We start from the raw sequence: 18,500 nt of genomic DNA, 5'->3' as shown, positions 1-18,500 counted from the left end.
GCAGCAATCAGCTATTCGCATGCTGGCTTTAAAAAAGGAAAAAAACCAACAGAAACATCCCCCCAAAACCCAACCCAAACTGCTAACTCCTATCACTCAGAGCTGGGTGTGCAGCACAACTCCAGCATTTCAGCTGATGTCCGTCCCAGTTTCTAGAGGAAAGCTCTAAACGCACTTCAAAATTAAATTTCAGCCTCAGCAAACTTTCAGCTGAGGAAGCCCTTCGGGCAGAAGATGCAGAGATTCAAAGCAGAGAGACCTGCCAGTGCCCAGAAATTACATTACAACGAACAAGATATACAGTCGCTCTTTTGTTCCATCCCTAAAGTATGATTTCAATGGCAATTACTTCCCCTGTTAGTAAAATAGGCATACTACCTTTCCAAGCGAAGGAAAACTAATCGGTGTCCTAAAAGTTTAGGGTCCTGGGATAAAGTGGTAAAACCCCACTGCAGTTCAGGGGGTGGTGGAAGATGAGCACCCATCCAGGCAGGGCAGAGGTGCTGAGCAAGGAGGCAGCGCCCAGAAAGGATCCACGGGGAACCACAGCCTCGTGTCCCCCGAACACGCTCATCCCCAAGAGCTGGGAACAGATGATCCGGGACTCCAGCATCAGCCACGCTCAGTGGAACAAACTGGGACCAGTAAAAAGGCAGACGGGGAAGGAGGAGACAGAAGAAAGTCTGGACGGGGAGAAGCCATTCTATTCCAGCTGTTTCTGTTAAACTCATTTTGTCCCTGGGCTTCCAAGATTGCAGTTTAGTTAGAAGTTTTAAGCAGGATTTTACCCTCCGTTTCAGGCCCACCTGCAGCCCTGCTCTAAGTGTGCTTATATGGATGGTTTGCATATATATATTTGTATTCTATGTAAACCAGTGACATTATGCCATGCAGACAACACAGAAATTCATGCTGCTGGTAGAGCAACGTTATTTTTCACCTGAATATTGGACAAATACACAACTTATGAGGACTTACTCCACTCCTTACACTCCGTTTAAACCACTGCACACAGACAAGAAGGCTGATGTGGAGCACGCGTAGTGCAACAAGTGCAATCTCTCTTTTGTAGCTGCTTGCAGGCAAAACTGTTCAATAATGAAAATGTTTTGATAAGGCCTTAAAACTGCAGCAATATTTGTACAAACCATTGGTTGACTGTAAGACAGGGGAGAGTATTTGCTGCTTGCTTTCCTAGAGAAATGAGATTCATTAGCCACACTGCCTGCCCTCTCTTCCCTAGTACACTAGAACCTGATGATCCATTGGAATCAAACTGACAGTGATAAATATAAACTTTTTTTTTTTTTTAAATCAGCTTTAGAGAAAAACCCAACGTGAAATAAAAGAAAGAAATCCAAATCAGTGCCCCAGGAGGGAAGGTGCAGTTATAACTCAAGCCCGGGTCCCTCCTGAGCGGCACGGGCACCCCCGGTGGGCTAGCGAGGCACCCGTGGGAGGTGGGCACGTGCCAACGGGCCGAGAGAGAAAGGACCTGTAAGGGAGCTGGGGAACACTTGCTCTATGCAGAGTGGACGTAGGAAAAATCTGCAAGAAACCAGGTTTTAGCAGTTCCGCTGGTCATGGGTAACTTAGATCTTTAAAAACCACCAATGTCTTGCTTTTTTACTCAGTTGTTGCAGAGTTGTCTTGAATTTTAATCTCCCCTACCCAACACTCAAAACTACTTGGAGCTCATGGAAGTCTGACCAAAATTTAGGGGGAAATATCCTTCATAGTCTTCAACCTTGCAAACTTCTCTCACAGGGACACTGCAATGAGAAAGACCTACAGCACCAGTACCGACAGGGGCTCCACGGCAGCCGAAGTCAAGACGACAGTAACTCATTTTAATTCAATCCTTCCATCCACATTCCAACTAAAATTGCTGGAAAGGCTCAATGAACCCATCACAGCAGTACCTCCTGATTTTATTTTACACACAATTCAGAAAAGGATGATCCCCCCCCCCCCAGTCCTTCCTGGAGGAATGAGGATCTGGAACAGCTGATGAACAACTTACATATGCCATGGTTGAACACTGAGGCATGTCACTTGCAGAACAACATATTCCTTCAAGAAGATCATTCCCGAGGTGTGCACTCACCCACCCACACGCTAATTGCCTCCGAGGGCACCCATCCGATCCCAGCTTCTGTAGGAACGCTGCCTATGTAAAGGGAGCGCAATAAGAAGTCAGGCACACAAATGGAAAATCTAATAAAAGGTATATCCAAAGGGGACTGAATAAGCCTCTCCTAAAGGCCTTACATAACGTGACTTTCAGCTGAAGGCATCTTTCTCGATGAACTGCAACGAAAAGGAACCCTTTGCAGCAGCTTTTTTCTTTTTAGATAAAAACTGCAAAGATTTTTCAAGGAAGGAAAAAAAAAATTGTATCCAGTTCTGCTGTAACGTAGACCCAGCACCAGAACCACGCACTAAGCCCAGGTATTTGCAAGTCACTTTCCCCAGCGCATCGAGAAACCCACAAAATTTTCATCCGGGCTGTAAAACAGGGATCACCCATCGAGCCGGGCGAGTATATCCCCCACAGCCCCTCTCCTTTGACAGCAGAGGCAGGGAAGATCGCCCCGCAGTTTCAAGCATCGTCCCAAGGGAGACGAGCACACCGAGCACGGCACAGCGAGGGGCACAGCCCTTCCCAACAGCATCCCAGAAGATAACCTGCAGCCCCGAGTCCATTCCGCTGGGGATGATGTGCAGAAGCAAAGATGCCAAGCCCACCGCCCCAACGCCAAGCAACCCGCCCCGTCCGGGCTGAGCACGGGAGGGCCGCAGGGGCAAGGCAGAGCGACCGACTCTCGTCCCTGGCACGGCGCCGTTGTGAAAGCGCCCGCCCCGCCAGTCGCGCCGAAAGCCACCGCGGCAGCGGCACGCACCCATCCCGCTCACTCCGGAGATCCCCGGCGGATGCGAGCAGAATGGCGTCTTCCCTTACCTGCCTGACTCTTCCTTAATTCCCTAACGGCGACTACCTGCCAGGCGGGAGGTGATCTCCATCGCATCTAGCAGCACGTGCCCGCCAGCAAGCAGAGGGTGAGGCGTGCACCACTTGATGGAAGAGTTTTATCCTGAGGTTCCTTCCCTGTGCACCCGCTGTTTTACCTGGCATAAGGCTCAAAGAAAATCAACTCTTAAGTCTGCAAGCTTCCAGTTTAATAGCAATATTGTACATTAACGCTTTGCTCAGCACCAGTCACCCACGGCCCAGAATAAGCAGGCAAGTTTTCAGTGTTTCTCCCTGGTGTGTACAGCTAATGCTGATTAGCTTGACTCTTAGCATTTACACACCATTAAGTGACATAAATTTCAGCTTTTTAAAAATACATGGTTCATTCCAACGGAGGCCATTTCCCTGCAGACCAAGCAACCTGTGGGAATTGCAATATTTCAGCAACTCAGACAGCAGCCGTGGCTCTCGCTGGAGCATGGGAATGGCGAGTTCCTGGCAAAGGCCCTGCACATGTGCAGGCAAGAAAACAGGAAGCTCAGACAAAGCATTTCCACAGCCACCAGCCCCGGCTCAGCTGCACCAGCCCCGGCGGCGGCTGCTGCTGCTCCGCACCGGGCTCTGCGGGGAGCCCCGGGGGATGGAGGGTACAGGGCGGCGGGAGGGCACCCCGGCTCTCCGCACACCCCCACCCGGGGGGGGGGGGGGGGGGGGACGGGGGACGGACGACACCCCTCACGCCGCCGCCTGCCCACGCCCCGCGGGGGCGGAGGAGCGGCGGGGCCCGGCGCGCGGCGGCGGCGGCGCAGGGGTTAACGGCCGCGCACTTGCCGCGCCCCGCCTCCGCCAATCAGCGCGGCGGCCGGCGGCCCCGAGCGCTGCCATGACCATATAAGGTAAAAAGCCGCGGCCGCCGCAGTGCCGCTGCGGCGGGAGCGGGTGCGCGCGCGCGCGCGGCGGGGCGGGGGCGGGAAGCCCGGCGTGTCCCCGGGTGTCCCCCGGGCGCTGGGTGCGGGTCCCGGGGCGCCCGTCCCGCCCCAAAATCACACCCCGCACCCCCAGCCCCTGCCCGTGGCCGGGGAGGGAGCCGGGAGCCGCCCGCCTGGCAGCAAAAAGCCACCGCCACAACCCCACAATATTGCTGAAACTTGGAAAGGAAAAAGCCATTTAAAATGAGTAAAAACTCCCTTTTCTGTGATTACTCAGGCCCTTTGAAGCGCAGGCCCGGCTCACCCCTCGCGGAAGGTCAAGCCACATGAGAAGTAATTCAGAGTGACCCGCACAGCGCCAGGTTCGAGCGGGCACGATGCAATGAAGTTGCAGCAGGGCCATTTCCCCTGCAGACCCTGGCAGCCTCCTCAAGGCTCTGACATGCAGCAAGTGTATTTTTATGGGTCAATTTTAAAATCATACCAAAACCATGGTTTAAAATTAACCCTTCCCCCCCCAAATATAACAGCAAGGATCTTGCTGTGGGAACTCCAATGAATACCTCTGCTAAGCGGGCTCAAACAGAAATCAAAATGTTAGGGTGATGAAGGAACTAAAGGAACACTTTCATCAGCCAAGGCTGTAAAAATAAATGAGGAACATAGGAACTGGTTAGAGCAAAGCCAGCAACGTGTTGCATTGCAAAAGAACGTGTCAGGCTGGGGGGCTTAGGAAGAGAGTTCCTCCAGCTTTGCACGAAACCTTGTCATATGTAAATATTAAGTAGCTGTAGAAGACAAGACAGGAACATCAGTGACAACGCAAAGGCAATGACAAATGCAGAGGAGGGCAGGAGAACAACTGCATAAACGTAGAAACCAAACAAACATAAGATGGCACTTAAAAATGCAAAAGGCTACCTAGCTCCGGATTAGCAGGCATTTCTGCCAGGGACTGAGAAAACATGGAGAAATGAGAGAAAAAGAGGGGTGCGCATCCTCCGCCATCAGCATTTGATTGCGCCGTGATGCAACACGAGCGCAACTGCGTGCTGTGTTGAGCAAGGAATTTCTAATCGAGATCTGTGCCATCGTGCGTGGCTTGGGCAAGGGCAGGACACGTGGACCGAAGATGAGCGCACACCAGAATACTTGCAAAGAAGGGCTGTTAATAAGATGAGAAAAGTGGAGAGCTATTTAAGGAGGCTCGGGGTTTGGCTTGCTTCACTTAGCACAACCGAGGCATAAGTGAGAACTTGCTGCCTCTGTCCCTGTAATGCACTCGCCATGTGGGATGCTATATTCAATTCTGGTCACTATTTCTATATATAAACAGGGCAGATCTGCAAACGGAGCTAGGAAAAAAGGACAGGGCTGATGACAGACTGAGGACATTTTAAGTGTATAGTTAAGAGAAGCTTGAGGGTCAGAAAGAAAGTAATTAATGTTACAGAAAAAGACTGTCATCACAAGAATTTGCCGGTTGAGCATCAGAAAGGGAGATGAGAGCACCGCTCTCCAACAAGGGTGGAAGAAAGATGCTCTGCGATTTTTCCATGCAGAATCAGGGGCAACAGGAATTTATTTCAGTCTGAGACACCGCTCCTGCTCATTTGTGTGGTTTATACCACAGCATTGTAAGAGACTGCCAGGAAGGCTTCTGTACCCATCTTTTCAGCCTCCCTCCATATCTTTGATCCGGCCATTCTCACGGCTGAGGGACAGGAACCTAACTTCTCTGTGTGTTTTGCAAAGCACGCCCCTGGGGTTCTACAAATAAATTCAAAGTATAAGGGAAAGAAGCAGAGTATATATACGGGCTCACTGAAAGGTTATTTATTGGAGACTCAGCGGCACTTTGCACAGCAGAGAACGTGAGGGGTGTTCCCTGCCCAAGATCAGATGAAGCCCTTCGCCTCAGTATGTCAGGTAGCAGGGGATAACAAGATCTGGCTAAAGCCTAGACACAGCCCTGTGATCTGGGAGAACCACGGGACAGCTGCAATGGTACTTGGAGGAGCTGTTTTCTTACCGAGATTATTGTCTTATACCGTATAGAGAAGGAGTAATTGAAGGGGCTGGCAGCAGCCTAGACCAGCTCCGATGCCAGGACCACGAGGCCCATGGAAATGCCCTGCTTGGAACCAGCTCGTTCCTGCCCATCCCTCTGATACCGGGCTGCGAGGAGTAATGAGGTTCAGGTGCATTCCTGAATTAAGTGACACTTGCAGAGCTCAAAGACCTGAATCCCTGACAGTGGAAAAACCTGACCGCTGCTACCATAAAAGAGGCTTCTTTAGGAGTACGATTCTACGGAGACGCTTCTGCCATAAAGAATTGGCTCAGATTAGTCAAGCAAACGCTTATTTACTGTGTTTAATGTACAGGAAGCATCAGACTGATTACAGAGACATTAAATGGATTCTTACATGGCACTACTGAGCAGCATTTGTCACAACACAGCACAGACTTCACAGCCTTAATCTTATTCATAAACAAGTGCCGAAATGACAACAAAGCTGAGCATGTAATAGCGAGAAACTTTCAAAAAGCACTTACCTTGTGCAAAGGCAGCACCAGGAACGCTCCGCCACCGCTAGCATCTACAATTATTGCAACAAATCGGGGGTTTACTGCACAAAAGGAGCTATCCCAAGTAACACGGGAGACGCGGATGTCGTCGTAACACTGATCATTTTTCACCGCTTGGCCAAACACGTGCCGAAATTTGCTCTGTCGTACCACTCGCCTCATTGTGTCTGCGGAGAAGAGGAACGTCAAAAGAAGGAGATCAGTTACAGGTGCAGGGACCTCCTGCTTGCCCAGAAGATGCCTGCCAAGGACCTCCGCAGGCCCCTCTCATCTGCACCATCACCCCGCTTCCAGTGACGCAGAAATACGGCTTCACGCGCTGTTCCTGCACCTTGCTTTAGACCTGCCAAGTTCTCAGCCAGCCTTTTCTTTTTTTTTTTTTAAATAAAGTTTCAGGCTCTTTTGCACCAAACACAACTGAACTGCGCTTCCAAGGGTGTTTTACAGAAAGAATTTGCCAGTTAAGCATCAGTTTTCCCCTTGTAAACGTATTCTCTTATTGCAGTAAAGGAAGTTCCTAATCCTAAAAGCAGTTTTTAGACAAGTCTCCCCATATTTTCGGGGATAAATCTGGTCTCAGATTGAACTTGTTTACTTTCAAGTCAGACAGGGTCCAGGAGATGTAAATAAAAATGCAAGCTCTCAAAATCCAGTGTTCCTGTGAAGTGGTTCCACATGTTCGCTAGCTTCCATTTCTTTCTTCTAACTCCAAAATCTCACTAAAAAAATAATAAAATTAGTTTCCTAGGCAGATAGGAGTAATGGAAACAAGTTAATGACTCAAATTAACTTAGTGTGTCCGTAGCACTTCTCCTTCTCTTGAGAAAAATAATTTTCAAGACGGCTTGAGTTAAAATAGAGGGAAAGGGACTGCGTGGAAAATTCCAGCACCCGAGCCCTGGAAGAAGACATGGGCACACCACCGTGTGCGAACACCAACCCTGGAAGCGAGCATCTGTATTGCCCTCCGTGTATGCAACCTACGGAGCCCTCACATCTGGGAAGGACTTTTCCCATTGTAAAAGATTTTTCTCCCTCAACCAAGGCTTGCAGGAGAACGAGGAACCTCCATATAGCATCCTGCTTTTACATATGAGAAAAATATTTCTGCCCCAGTCTCTAGGGGAAGCAAAAAAAATTAAAATATGCAGAGTCCACCTCCTATCTTGCCTTCCAGTAGGTCCCCAAGCACATGCAGAGGCTGGGAAAAACTGCTCAGCTCCACGGAGCTTCTTGCTCCAGACCCACCAGCCTGACACTCTCAAGTGAGAGACTCCGAACGCGGCTCCAGCACGACTCCCTCTGCACAGCCTGTCTGCAGCAGGAGTGATAAAAGGTTGTACGTCTGTCTCTAACTGCAAAGGCTTTGCATGAAAGCGTAGGGAAAGAGAGACTTCAGAATGATTGCTGTTTTGTAGTCTCGGAGGTTAAAAAAAAAAATTAACAGCAACAAAAAGCTGAATAACTAGAGGAAAGCACTCATCAGAGCTGGGAAATAAGCAGTCACGTAATATGTTTGAAGGGGAGAAAAATGTTACAATTAACATAACAGACAGCTATGGAGTGAAATGTTCTGGTTTCCACATAGATAAGAAAAAAATAGAGTATTTGTTTTCCACCAGCTCCCCCCCGACCGCGTCCAACTGAAGCACTTGGGAATCGGCACTGGCCATCTCCACAGCGGCTCCGTCTCCAGCGTGGGCAGCTGCTGCCGACACCGACCCGCTGCCGCGGTGGACGTGCCACCAGAGCCACCAGCACAATGGCAAGAGCAAAGCCCAGACCGAGGGTCACAGCCCAGGCAGCGAGTTACCCGTTCGGGGAAAAGCCAGCCTCTCTGCAGACACAGATAATAAATGCACTGATTACGGGGTCGTTTTTGCGATGGGGACATCTGTCCCCGGGCGTGGGGTGGAGGCCACCGACCCCTTTCACACGGGCCACGCAGCTGGCAATGGCTTTCAGCCACCGGTGACCTGAACTGTACGAGCTGGCGGCACAGGCGTGAAGGGCTCTGCGTTTATTTCCAGCCATTGCGAGTAGGTGGGTCTTCCCCACCGCGTTTCTCACGGTACCGTTTCTATACTCATGTCCTGTTAAATCTCCCCAATTTATTATTTCAAAGCTACAGAAGTGCCACAAATGCCATTTTATTAAGAACTCACGCAGTTTAAGAAAACAGGTGTAGTTTTTAAATGCAAAATTTTGTGAATGATTGGGGTATTTAAGTCCACGTGAAAAAAGCTATATATAAATTATTAACGATTACTGTCATGTTACAGACAAACTTAAGCTTCCTCTGCACTCAACATCAGTTAATAGACTGCGTAACACACTTTCTGCCAGCTCTTTCACTTACAGCACAAATAAAAGGCCTGTTCCATGCTGGACGCACCCGGTGACACCAAAGTGCAATGGGAAGTCATAAACCAGGAGCTGCTCCCCAGCGCCAGCCGGCAGGTAAGAGGGCAAGATCCAGACACCGATTTCCGTTTATGCTCGTAACGCACCGCAACACCCCGAGAGTTCACGTTCAGCTCCAGAACGGGATGGAGCAGCTGAAGCCGTAGAGCAGACAGCACCTTTCATACAAGGGGACTATGAAATATTAGGAGCAAACCATTACGCACACGGGACAGATAAATAATCACCTGGCAGTGATTAATTAAGTGCAGCCAGTTTTGAGGGGGGGGACGACACAACTGCTCCACTCACAGTGCAATGCAGGTGGGTTTTTTTTTTGGTTTTCAGGCAAAGGAAGAGATTAAGTTATCCAAAATGGATGGGAGAAACTCTGCCGAAGCAGATGGTACGTCGTGCCTCGAGGTGGAGCGCTGCCAGCGCCGGTGGCTGGGTGGGCTCCCCGGGGACGCACGCGTGGCCGTCCCCGGCGGGGAGGGAGGGTGAGGCAGGGCACGGCTCTGGCCAAGGGCACCGGCCCCGTTCCCTGGGTGGATCCACAGCATGATCCCAGCCAAGCCCCAGCCCCACCGAATCACGCCCAAAGGTGAATTTCAACTCAAAGATCCCCGAAAGACAAGAAACACACTGCATTATCAAGCTGCCCGAGGCCCAATTAAGATACATCATAAAAAAATGCAGTTCCACACCCAGTTACTAATTTATTGCGTCGATTCATTCAGATACCTGTCAGACATTTTCATCCCGAGAGGGCTCCTCCCAGCCATAAGCTGTTTGGGCGCTGCACGGCAGGCAGGGCTCTGCTGCCCAGACCTTCGCACCCGCGGCTTCGATTCTGCCAAGTCCCGCAGCGAGCGCTGTGCCCGAGCGGCATCACCCCCGTCCCCCCTCCCCGGCACGCGAGGTCACACCAGGCCACCCCGAAGAAGCAGGGGTGTTCTTGCAAAGCCCGACGTGCTGCAACACCGCAGGAAGCTTGCAAACAGCTCAGCCCTCTCCCTTCTGAAAAGACACCTCGCAGGTCTTTTTGCAGCAAAACCCTACTCAGTCATCTGCCTGGGGTGTGTAACTCATCTAGGAGAAGGGAAAAGTACCCTGCTACTGTGCACAGTCAATTTTCATGACTGTTCACCCACCGGCAATGTTCCCATCCCACTGTGCATCACGATTAAAATCTGATGGTTGAGAAGGAGGTAAAGCGAAAGCTTAAACTTGCCTTGCCGAGTTAACGCGCAGCAAATTGCCCTGTGTCAATGTATCATATACCCAGGGTTTTTGCAATTTGTCCGCTTTAATGCTGGCAATGTCGATATGATAACTAAAAGGAAGGATTATGTGTATAGCTTGGGTAATTATATCTTTCCTTCACTTGATCAATACCAGAACACCAGCAAAAAATGCTTATCTCAAGTATCAGATACTGGGAGGTCTGCCACCCCTGCCACTCTAAGGGAAGAGAAACACCCTTTATCCTATGGTGAAATTCCACTGCTTTATCTCCCTCGTTTTTACCATCTGATGGAAAGGATAATTTTTCGGTTTTCTATAAATGACTTTTAAAAAAATGCAAAGAGTCAGATGTATCCAAAAATAGCCTTATTTGTTCCAAACGGATTTGTTCGAGCACACCTTCGCTGCCCTCTTCCCCACCTACAGCTCATCATCCTTAGCAGGAACTCTGATGAACACATGGCGAGCAGCCTCCAAGTCCTCATTTCCATAGCAAAGGGAGTGATTCTTGGCATTGGATCACAGCCATTTTGATCTGGCTGCTCTCCAAAGAGAAAGGGGGGGAAGAAAATGTGCAGGCTGTAGTTATAAAGAGCAGCGACTGCGGATCTTTCAGCAAGCCGCAGAAAGCGAGCAGGTGAAAAACAAAACAGGGTGAGCTTGATCCTGAGCACCAAAAAAAAAGTCATCTTCTCCCTACCCCAGCCTCTAGTTAAAACGTGAAGAGCATTTAGTATCCTCATTTGTTTCTCAGTACTGCAAAGGATCCCCTCCTCCACCATCTGCAAGAAAACCACAGCTGAATTTGGTTGCCACAGGTTCTCTCAACGGGGCCACGTGCAGCCATCGGTGCAGGCAGGCTGCAGGCAGGAGCCCCCAGGTTGGCCACTGGTTGGATTATCAGGTGAGACACCAACATCTGAGATGATTCACCCTAAGGAAAGACTGATTCAGCCTCTATCACAGGCAAAAGTATGACCTGGGTCCTTTGGAAAATGACTTTGGAAATACCCGAGTGGGCAAGGAAGCACATCCATGGCCAACGGGGCTGTGCTAGGGATTTACTCTTAGGAAGTGGACTTGGAGCAAGAGTTTTAAAAAAGGAAGTTAATTAGATCATTGTCTGCGCTGATAAATCTTAGCTAAGGAGCTGGAACGATCTCCATACACTTGCTAGACAGGAAATATTTTCTTTTTTTTGTGAAGTACAAATTTGGAGGATTTAAAACCTCACAACTGGGAGTTGAAAGGAGTTTAAATTTTGCCAGAGTTACAGCCCTCAGCAAAATTAAAACAGAAGCGTTAGACACCCTGCAAAGGCCACTACAATAGAAGTGCTGACAGATCTACGACTGCACTGATCTCCTGGATCCTGCTCCGCTCCGCGACACACGGCACCTTACACGTCCTGGGGGGGACATCGGAAAGAGCCGTCAAAACTTTTCTTCCCCCACCAGAATGTCAAGTGACTTCCAGCTGAATTTTAGCAAATATTTAACTTCATCTCCCACCGCCTGTGCCTGCCGTACAGCTCAGCCGCTGGCCTTTGTGTCAGCATTTAAAAGGACCTTAGAAATGCAGGATGCCGTCAGCCGTGCTTGCACAGTGATACTTTTCATTCCATTTCTTTCTGATCTCCCATCATGATGTGTCACAAGAGTTACCATGAGTTTGCCCATTTTCCTGTTTATAAAGGATTTATCTGTCTCAAGAATCCAACAGATGTGTTTCTGTGGCTTCGGAGGGTTTTCAGCCTGCTTATGCAAGAGGAAGCGCATCCTGCTAGGGAACACTTACAGGAAAACCCCCCACTAATGGCAAAATCCTGCTCAGCCCGTGTGATTGTGATCCCTTCTGGACAGACAGACATTGGAAATAAAAGGCTAGTTTAAGTCACAGGCAGCCGTAGGCTACTGTTAAAGGGGAGGCGAGGAGATACAAACCCGCTCGATAGGGAGAACGGCACTTATGAAAGGTTGGTACTTGGGACTGGAAAGGCTCTTCCTTAAGTGGAAAATGTCAAGAGAAGTTGCAGCTGTTGATGGCGAGCCCCCAAACTCAGAATTAGAGCCTTATTGAAGAGGTTGCATACACTTCAATGGCAGCTTTGGAATAAATGTACGGTCTCAGATAACTATCACCAAATCAGATAAGGAGGGGAAAAAAAAAAAAAAAAGATACACTATAGGCAATGCCACCAGCACCCATTATGAATGATGATTAATACCAGGGGGCACCTGCCTCATTTGTTATGGGTTGGACAGGGTGCTGGGGCTGGCAGGGAGAGGGGACAGTCCCACCGGTGTCACTGCAACACGGGACAGCCCACGCCACGGGCGCCTGATGCGGGGAAGCCCAGAGGTTTCTCGAGTACCAGCGCATTGACTGCGCAGCCCAAGGTCCCTCTGAACACCTGGGCTGAGATGCTTGGGCCTCACCTGCAAAAGCGATGAGTGCTCAGAGCTGAAACCTTTTTAAAAAAAAAAAAAGAAAAATAGAAAGTATTTTATAATCCTAAGTCAATAATGAGGCCATGGGTGTTTCAACCTGAGGCCTATGTGCCCCCAGTATGGAGAAAACACCCTCCCTCACAGCAGGGCTGAGCCACATCTGCAGAGCAGCTGGCCATCACGGAGATAAGTACCAGAGAAAAGCCCACAAGGAATCTAGTAATTCGCTCTTCAGAGCACTTTGAACATCATATGGTAGATAAGGTACAGAGCCGCATATGGAATGGAGGATATAAGCATTCAGACATTTTAAGGCCATAAAGACACCACCATCCCATCGCACCTCCTGCTCCACACCGGCAAGGAGGACTCCATCCCACCGCTGTGGCCATCATCTCATGCGCAACAGAGCAAGGGGCTGGTGGAGCAGGGACTGAGCTAACAGCCGTACCCCGCCGCATGTGAAAAAGGGAACAAATATTACCCAGGTTATTTCCTAATCACTCACTTCTGGCATTTCCTAACTTCAGAGTGCTTGGTTGTGCAACCTCCACGGGTTCTCTGTAACCCGTGCGCGTGCATGGCACGTTGTACCCAAGCCCAAACACACATCCATAGAATCACAGAATTGTTTAGGTTGGAAAAGACCTTTAAGAGCATCAAGTCCAACCGTTAACCTAGCACTGCCAAGTCCACCACTGAACCATGTCCCTAATCTACCCGTCTTTTAAATACCTCCAGGGATGGGGACTTGCCCACTTCCTTGAGCAGCCTGTGCCAGTGCCTGACTGCCCTTTCAGTGAAGAAATTTTTCCTAATATCCAATATAATATATACGTGCCTTTGGACATACGCTGCCTTGTGCTTAGTCTAGTTGCACACATATTTCACGTAAATACCTTACGGCCTTACCATACTGCACAGGACAGTGTCTTACAAATGTCTCAGAAGACTTACTCACCTAGAAGAAAAAGTCTGCCAGATCATTTTAAGGACAGCATTTTTGAGCACACCTTTGGGAAAGGAAGGAAAGAGAGACACATCCGTGGGGGAGGCAAGTGCTTGCTGCTGGCTCCACCAGTTGAGTCATGCAGATAGCAAGGACAGTGAAGTCCACCCATTCTTTGAAACCAAATGAGCATGGACTGACAAGCCCCAAAGGAGCACCCTAACCACCACGGGAGACCAAGGCCTACAGCAAGCATAGTGTCATACAGCAAGTTCAGGGCCACAACTGGCATTAGACCACAAGAGCAGTAAATTGCCACCATTGGCATGTTGGAGAACCAGTATGCCACCAGCAAGGCTGAAGGAGGACTTCATCTCCCTCTCCAAGTATCAAGGGAATCAGTGAACTCAGTCTCGTGATAGTAAGTCTTGCAATATCTGGGCAAGGGAGGAAGTGGAGGGGGAAAAAAAAAAAAAAAAAAAATCACATGGCCGCAAGAATTTCAGCTCACCCTACAACTTCACATGAAACCTCTGGCAGAAAAAAGGAACAGCCACGAATACCTTGACGCAGTCCTCTACTTTTAAACATAATGCTATTCCCTCTATGGTATACCATTTCAAATCAATTCATATTAAGCCCATTGCTGACAGAACTTTTGTTTTCAGATGTTCGGAGTTATTTAAACCAAGGGTGAACACTACTACAGATGGTCACAATTCCAAAATACATCATATTTGTGCACAGATTATTTTCAGTCTTTGGTTACTTTAGTCTAGGTTGAGCAAGACCCTGCCATCTGATTTCACTTCGTTTTAAAGACAAAAAGCTGGAATATGAACTTAATACTGAAATTTCCAGCTGTTATACCACTGGCAAGATTCTATTTTGGGATGGGAACCTAAACCACAAACTACCAGAGAATTCGATTGTATCTCAACTAGGGAGCCCAGCACATTCAAAAATGTAACACAACCCAAACTTAAAATAAGCTGAAATTGCTCTTCTGGACAAAGTGCAAGGTGTTGGTTCAAACCTGTGAAATACTTGATACGATTCTGTTTTTCAGAGCTGTACCCTGAAACAATCGTACTAAGACCATTATAATACGAAGAACAGTAAGTCAGAAGTGCCTATAATGCTTAAATCTTCTAGGCATCATCAAGAAGCACGTGTCTACCCTGCGCATGCTTGTCTCAAGCGCGCATCTCCCGTGCTGCGGCTGACACTCCTTTCATGCGCACACAGGGATGCAATGGATATTTTCACTTAAAGATTTCCAGGTATGCAATTCATCTTCTTGGGGGATCTTACTACTCATACCATTCTGTAGCTTGTGTCTTTACAGTCTAAAATTACATCATTTACCATAATTTACAGTGACAAAAGGACACTGCAGTTGAAAGTCACTACCCTGAAAGAGAGCATTGTCTGGCTTCATTTAATCTGTGTCATCTACCATAAAGCTAGAGCAATGAATGCACACAAAAATCATTACACAAAATAATTTATCAGGCGGCCATAATGGTACGGGTAACCAGCAAAGAGAAACACTACAGCAGTTACGCAAACCCTGGATCTGAAATGGCGAGGCAGCTGAGCAGGAGGAACGGGTGCCAGCGCAGCAGCCTCCACATCAACCTCCTCTTTTGGGTTTATGTCTTTTACAGCATCTTCTCTCAGCTGGCACTAAAGCTGCCAACCTCATAGGTGGTGATGGGTGATGTATTGGCGGATATTGAGATGATGGCAGTTCAACACACGCTGAGCAAAAAAGGTTGGTAAAAATGAAAACAGAAGAAAGAGGAGAGCAAAGTAGAGGGGAGGGAAAAAAGCATTGAAACCCAAGACAAAACCTTGTAAAGGCAAGTAACATAGAGAATACATGGGGGAAAGAGGACGAGGGTACCTGTGGATTAAGCATCCCAGATGCCTCAGTGCATCTCTGCATTTCAGCTTCCACTTTTGCTGCCACCGGAGACAGTATACAGTCGTGGGCACCAGCCAAGCTTTACTGGATAAGGGAAGGGAAACCCTGCACTGGAGTAGACAGAATCCCACCTTAAGACACCGCTGTTCCAGCAGCTGACCACAAAAGGCCATAGCCTCTCATATGCTCCCCTCCAAGAGCCTTCGTGCTCCTCCACTTGCTCCACTGGAATAAACACCAGAGATGCTTCTTCGCACACCGTATCCACTGCCAAGAGACAGAGCAATATACTTGCAGAGCTGAACAACAGCCCTATGAACTCCAGCCAGAGACATTACACCAGCCTAATGGAAGATGCTACTTACACCCCTGGGGACCGACTGCATCGCCCCCACAGTAAAAGCAGCACATGCCACGGAGAGGAAAGCAACAGGGCTTCAGACCACACTTTGACCCCGGAGAAAACACGAGACGGAGAGCACAGCCCCCTGTGCAGAGCTGCAAGTCAGCAAGCCTGCTACAACAGCCAAGCGCCAGGGTTCCAGTTCAGAGAAGTATGCAGATAAAATGCTTTCTCCAGAGCTGACCTAGTTCTCTTATCAGTGCAACAGAGCTAACAAGGAAGTACCAATCTGTTCAGAGCTGCTACCCCCATTTGCTGAATTCTGCTCTCTTGAAGGTTACATGCAAGCTTCTTCCAGAGCATATTCCTGAGACACACAAGCTTTTTTTTTTTTTTTAAAAAAAAAAACTGGTTTGGGGCAAAAGCTTAGCACCAGCTAAGGATGGTGGTTACGAATGGAGGAAGATCTCTTCCCCCACCGTAGCTTCATTAATTTCTCACCAAATCACCACCAGGTCCCACCTTTCCCAACTAACCAGCTAAGGCACAACCACTTTTTTCCTAACGTGACGAAGTGCTAACAGCAGAAAACAACTGCGTTTTCTCCTACAACTTGAAGCAATCAAACACACTCAAATGAAATAAAACAGCAAACTAAGTCTTTCTATGTATGTTACAGAGGAGCTCACTGGTAGCCACTAGACCCGAAACTCAACTCCCGACACAGGATCCATTCTGTCCTCTTCAGTGATGAACTGAAGCTAGAAGCCAAGCAGAGCGCAGCACCCCGGTGCTGGAAGCCTAAAGCACAGAAAGAATAACACACGGGCAGGATTTCCCACTCTGTAAAAGTCAAGAAGGGGTGCAGACATGACGGTAATTTGATTAACACAGTATTTTCTAAGGTAAGCACATTTCCTGCTAAACTCCAGTGGCTTTAAGACATATTGGAAACATTACACTGCTTCTCCTTGCTTACAGTTAATTGGATCATTCCTTAGAAAAATGACAAGAAGATTTATCAAAAGGAGAAATCTCCAAAGGACCTGATAAACTGTTTTCTGTTCCTCCTCAATTACAACATGCCATGATATCCACAGGAAGAAACTATAAGTGGTACAGATGTTTTAAGGAGATAAATGGTCTCGTACATAAAAGGTCGCAGGTCCCAGTTCTTCAAGAGTGCTGTAGCACTACAGCCTGAGAGCCACCATCAGGAAACCAAGACCTGCAGAAAGCCCTCCGCTATAAAGTTAGCTGGGACACAAATTCCTCACAACTTAGAAATAAAGCAGAAACAACAGATCAGCACAACCGAGGCTCACAAATAGACCGGCCAAGTGTGAGTCAGACTGACCAGGCGAGGATGCAGCGTTCTCCAGATGGCCCTGCCTGACCACAACCGCTCCGCTGGTCTGCTGGATGGAGCAACGACACCCAGACCTGCCGGGAGCCCGCTGAGAAGACAGCGCTGCCTCGGGAATGCCATCAGAGAGGAGGAGGATGGCCAAGCGCAATAGCATCGCCTCTTGGACCAGCACTGCAGCCACAAGTTGCTGTCATGGCACCTGAAGTTTGTTTCCAGCCCTGTAATGGCAAACGTGATGGGCCAGAGACCTGGACAATGTCATGGTTAGACTAGAGTTAACAGCACAGACCAGTGTGGTCCATCACACTGCAATTTTGAATGGAGAGACTCCCTACTCCAAAAAGTAGTAATGGGCTTCATTAGCATATCCTAAGAAACACCTTCATTCAAATGCTGGCTAAATCAGAGCCCAGTGTAGCAACTTTCACTTCTCAGTAACACCCATCCAACAGGCGAGGCACTCATGTTGAACGTCTGACGTTCTCGAAATAAAACCAACAATGGTTAACTGTCAAAGACAAGACAATATCCTCAGCATAGAAGAACACAGAAGGTTCAGACCGGACGACACAAACACGTTTCAGATTTTAATGCTGTACAAATAAGCTGCAAAATGAATCTCCATTCTCACAGTTGGAACTGGTGTGTATTTCTCCAGATTTCCATTTGCTGTCCTGCCAGCTCTTCTGGCCAAGCAGCCTATAATTCAAAGAGTACCATTGTCATTCTGTCCCGTTTCCGTAACATGCAATTTGAAATCAGGGCTGGGGGAGGGAGGGAGGGACTGGAGGAGGCTAAAACTCAAATCCAGACAGTTCAATCTGCTAACTTGATTTTAAATCCTTATCTTGTGGTACCAATTACAGCCCCTCAAACATCTGTTTCAGCAAAGGGTTCCAAGTTCAAACACATTTCCTCTGTCCTACAGATGTTCTTTGTCGCTGATCCGTTTCAGGCCACGGCTGCTGTCCTGTGCTGCAGCAGAGCCCCGGCCGCTGCATGCCGCAGCTGAGAGGGCAGCAACCTGGGCGAGCGGGTGTCAGACTACCGCCTTTCTCGCCTCTCTAGGCAGGCAAGAAAAAAAATTGACTTAGGAAAAGTGCGTTCAGTTTAGCAAGCAGCTTTAATAAACATTCCTGCTACACTACGAAGAAAGATTTCAGTTGCAAGAAGAAAAAACACCGCCCTACACCCACAGGCTCCCTGTGCCAAGGCCGAGGGGTGTACCTGCTGTCCCAGACACCCCCAGCAGCTCGCTGCCTACCTGACGGGAAGAAGCGCACCCTGATACGCGCTGGGCAAAGGCCGATTTC

At 48.7% G+C, this 18,500-nt stretch overlaps 1 protein-coding gene across 3 annotated transcripts in view; it reads right to left on the bottom strand.

The window, feature by feature from the left end:
* Window positions 1–18,500, bottom strand: part of CORO1C (coronin 1C) — a 56,494-nt gene that overhangs the window by 23,303 nt on the left and 14,691 nt on the right. For all 3 annotated transcript variants that reach the window (XM_087754373.1, XM_087754376.1, XM_087754374.1), the window contains exon 2: window positions 6,463–6,662. In XM_087754373.1, coding sequence (XP_087610499.1) covers window positions 6,463–6,662 — 200 coding nt within the window. The remainder of the gene's footprint in view (window positions 1–6,462; window positions 6,663–18,500) is intronic.

Source organism: Nipponia nippon, unplaced genomic scaffold, assembly GCF_047370975.1.
Source record: "Nipponia nippon isolate SJK-2023a ecotype South Korea unplaced genomic scaffold, ASM4737097v1 scaffold_18, whole genome shotgun sequence".
NCBI lineage: Eukaryota > Metazoa > Chordata > Aves > Pelecaniformes > Threskiornithidae > Nipponia > Nipponia nippon.
The sequence above is the reverse complement of the archived record's forward strand: the minus strand, read 5'-3'. Positions and strand labels throughout refer to the sequence as shown.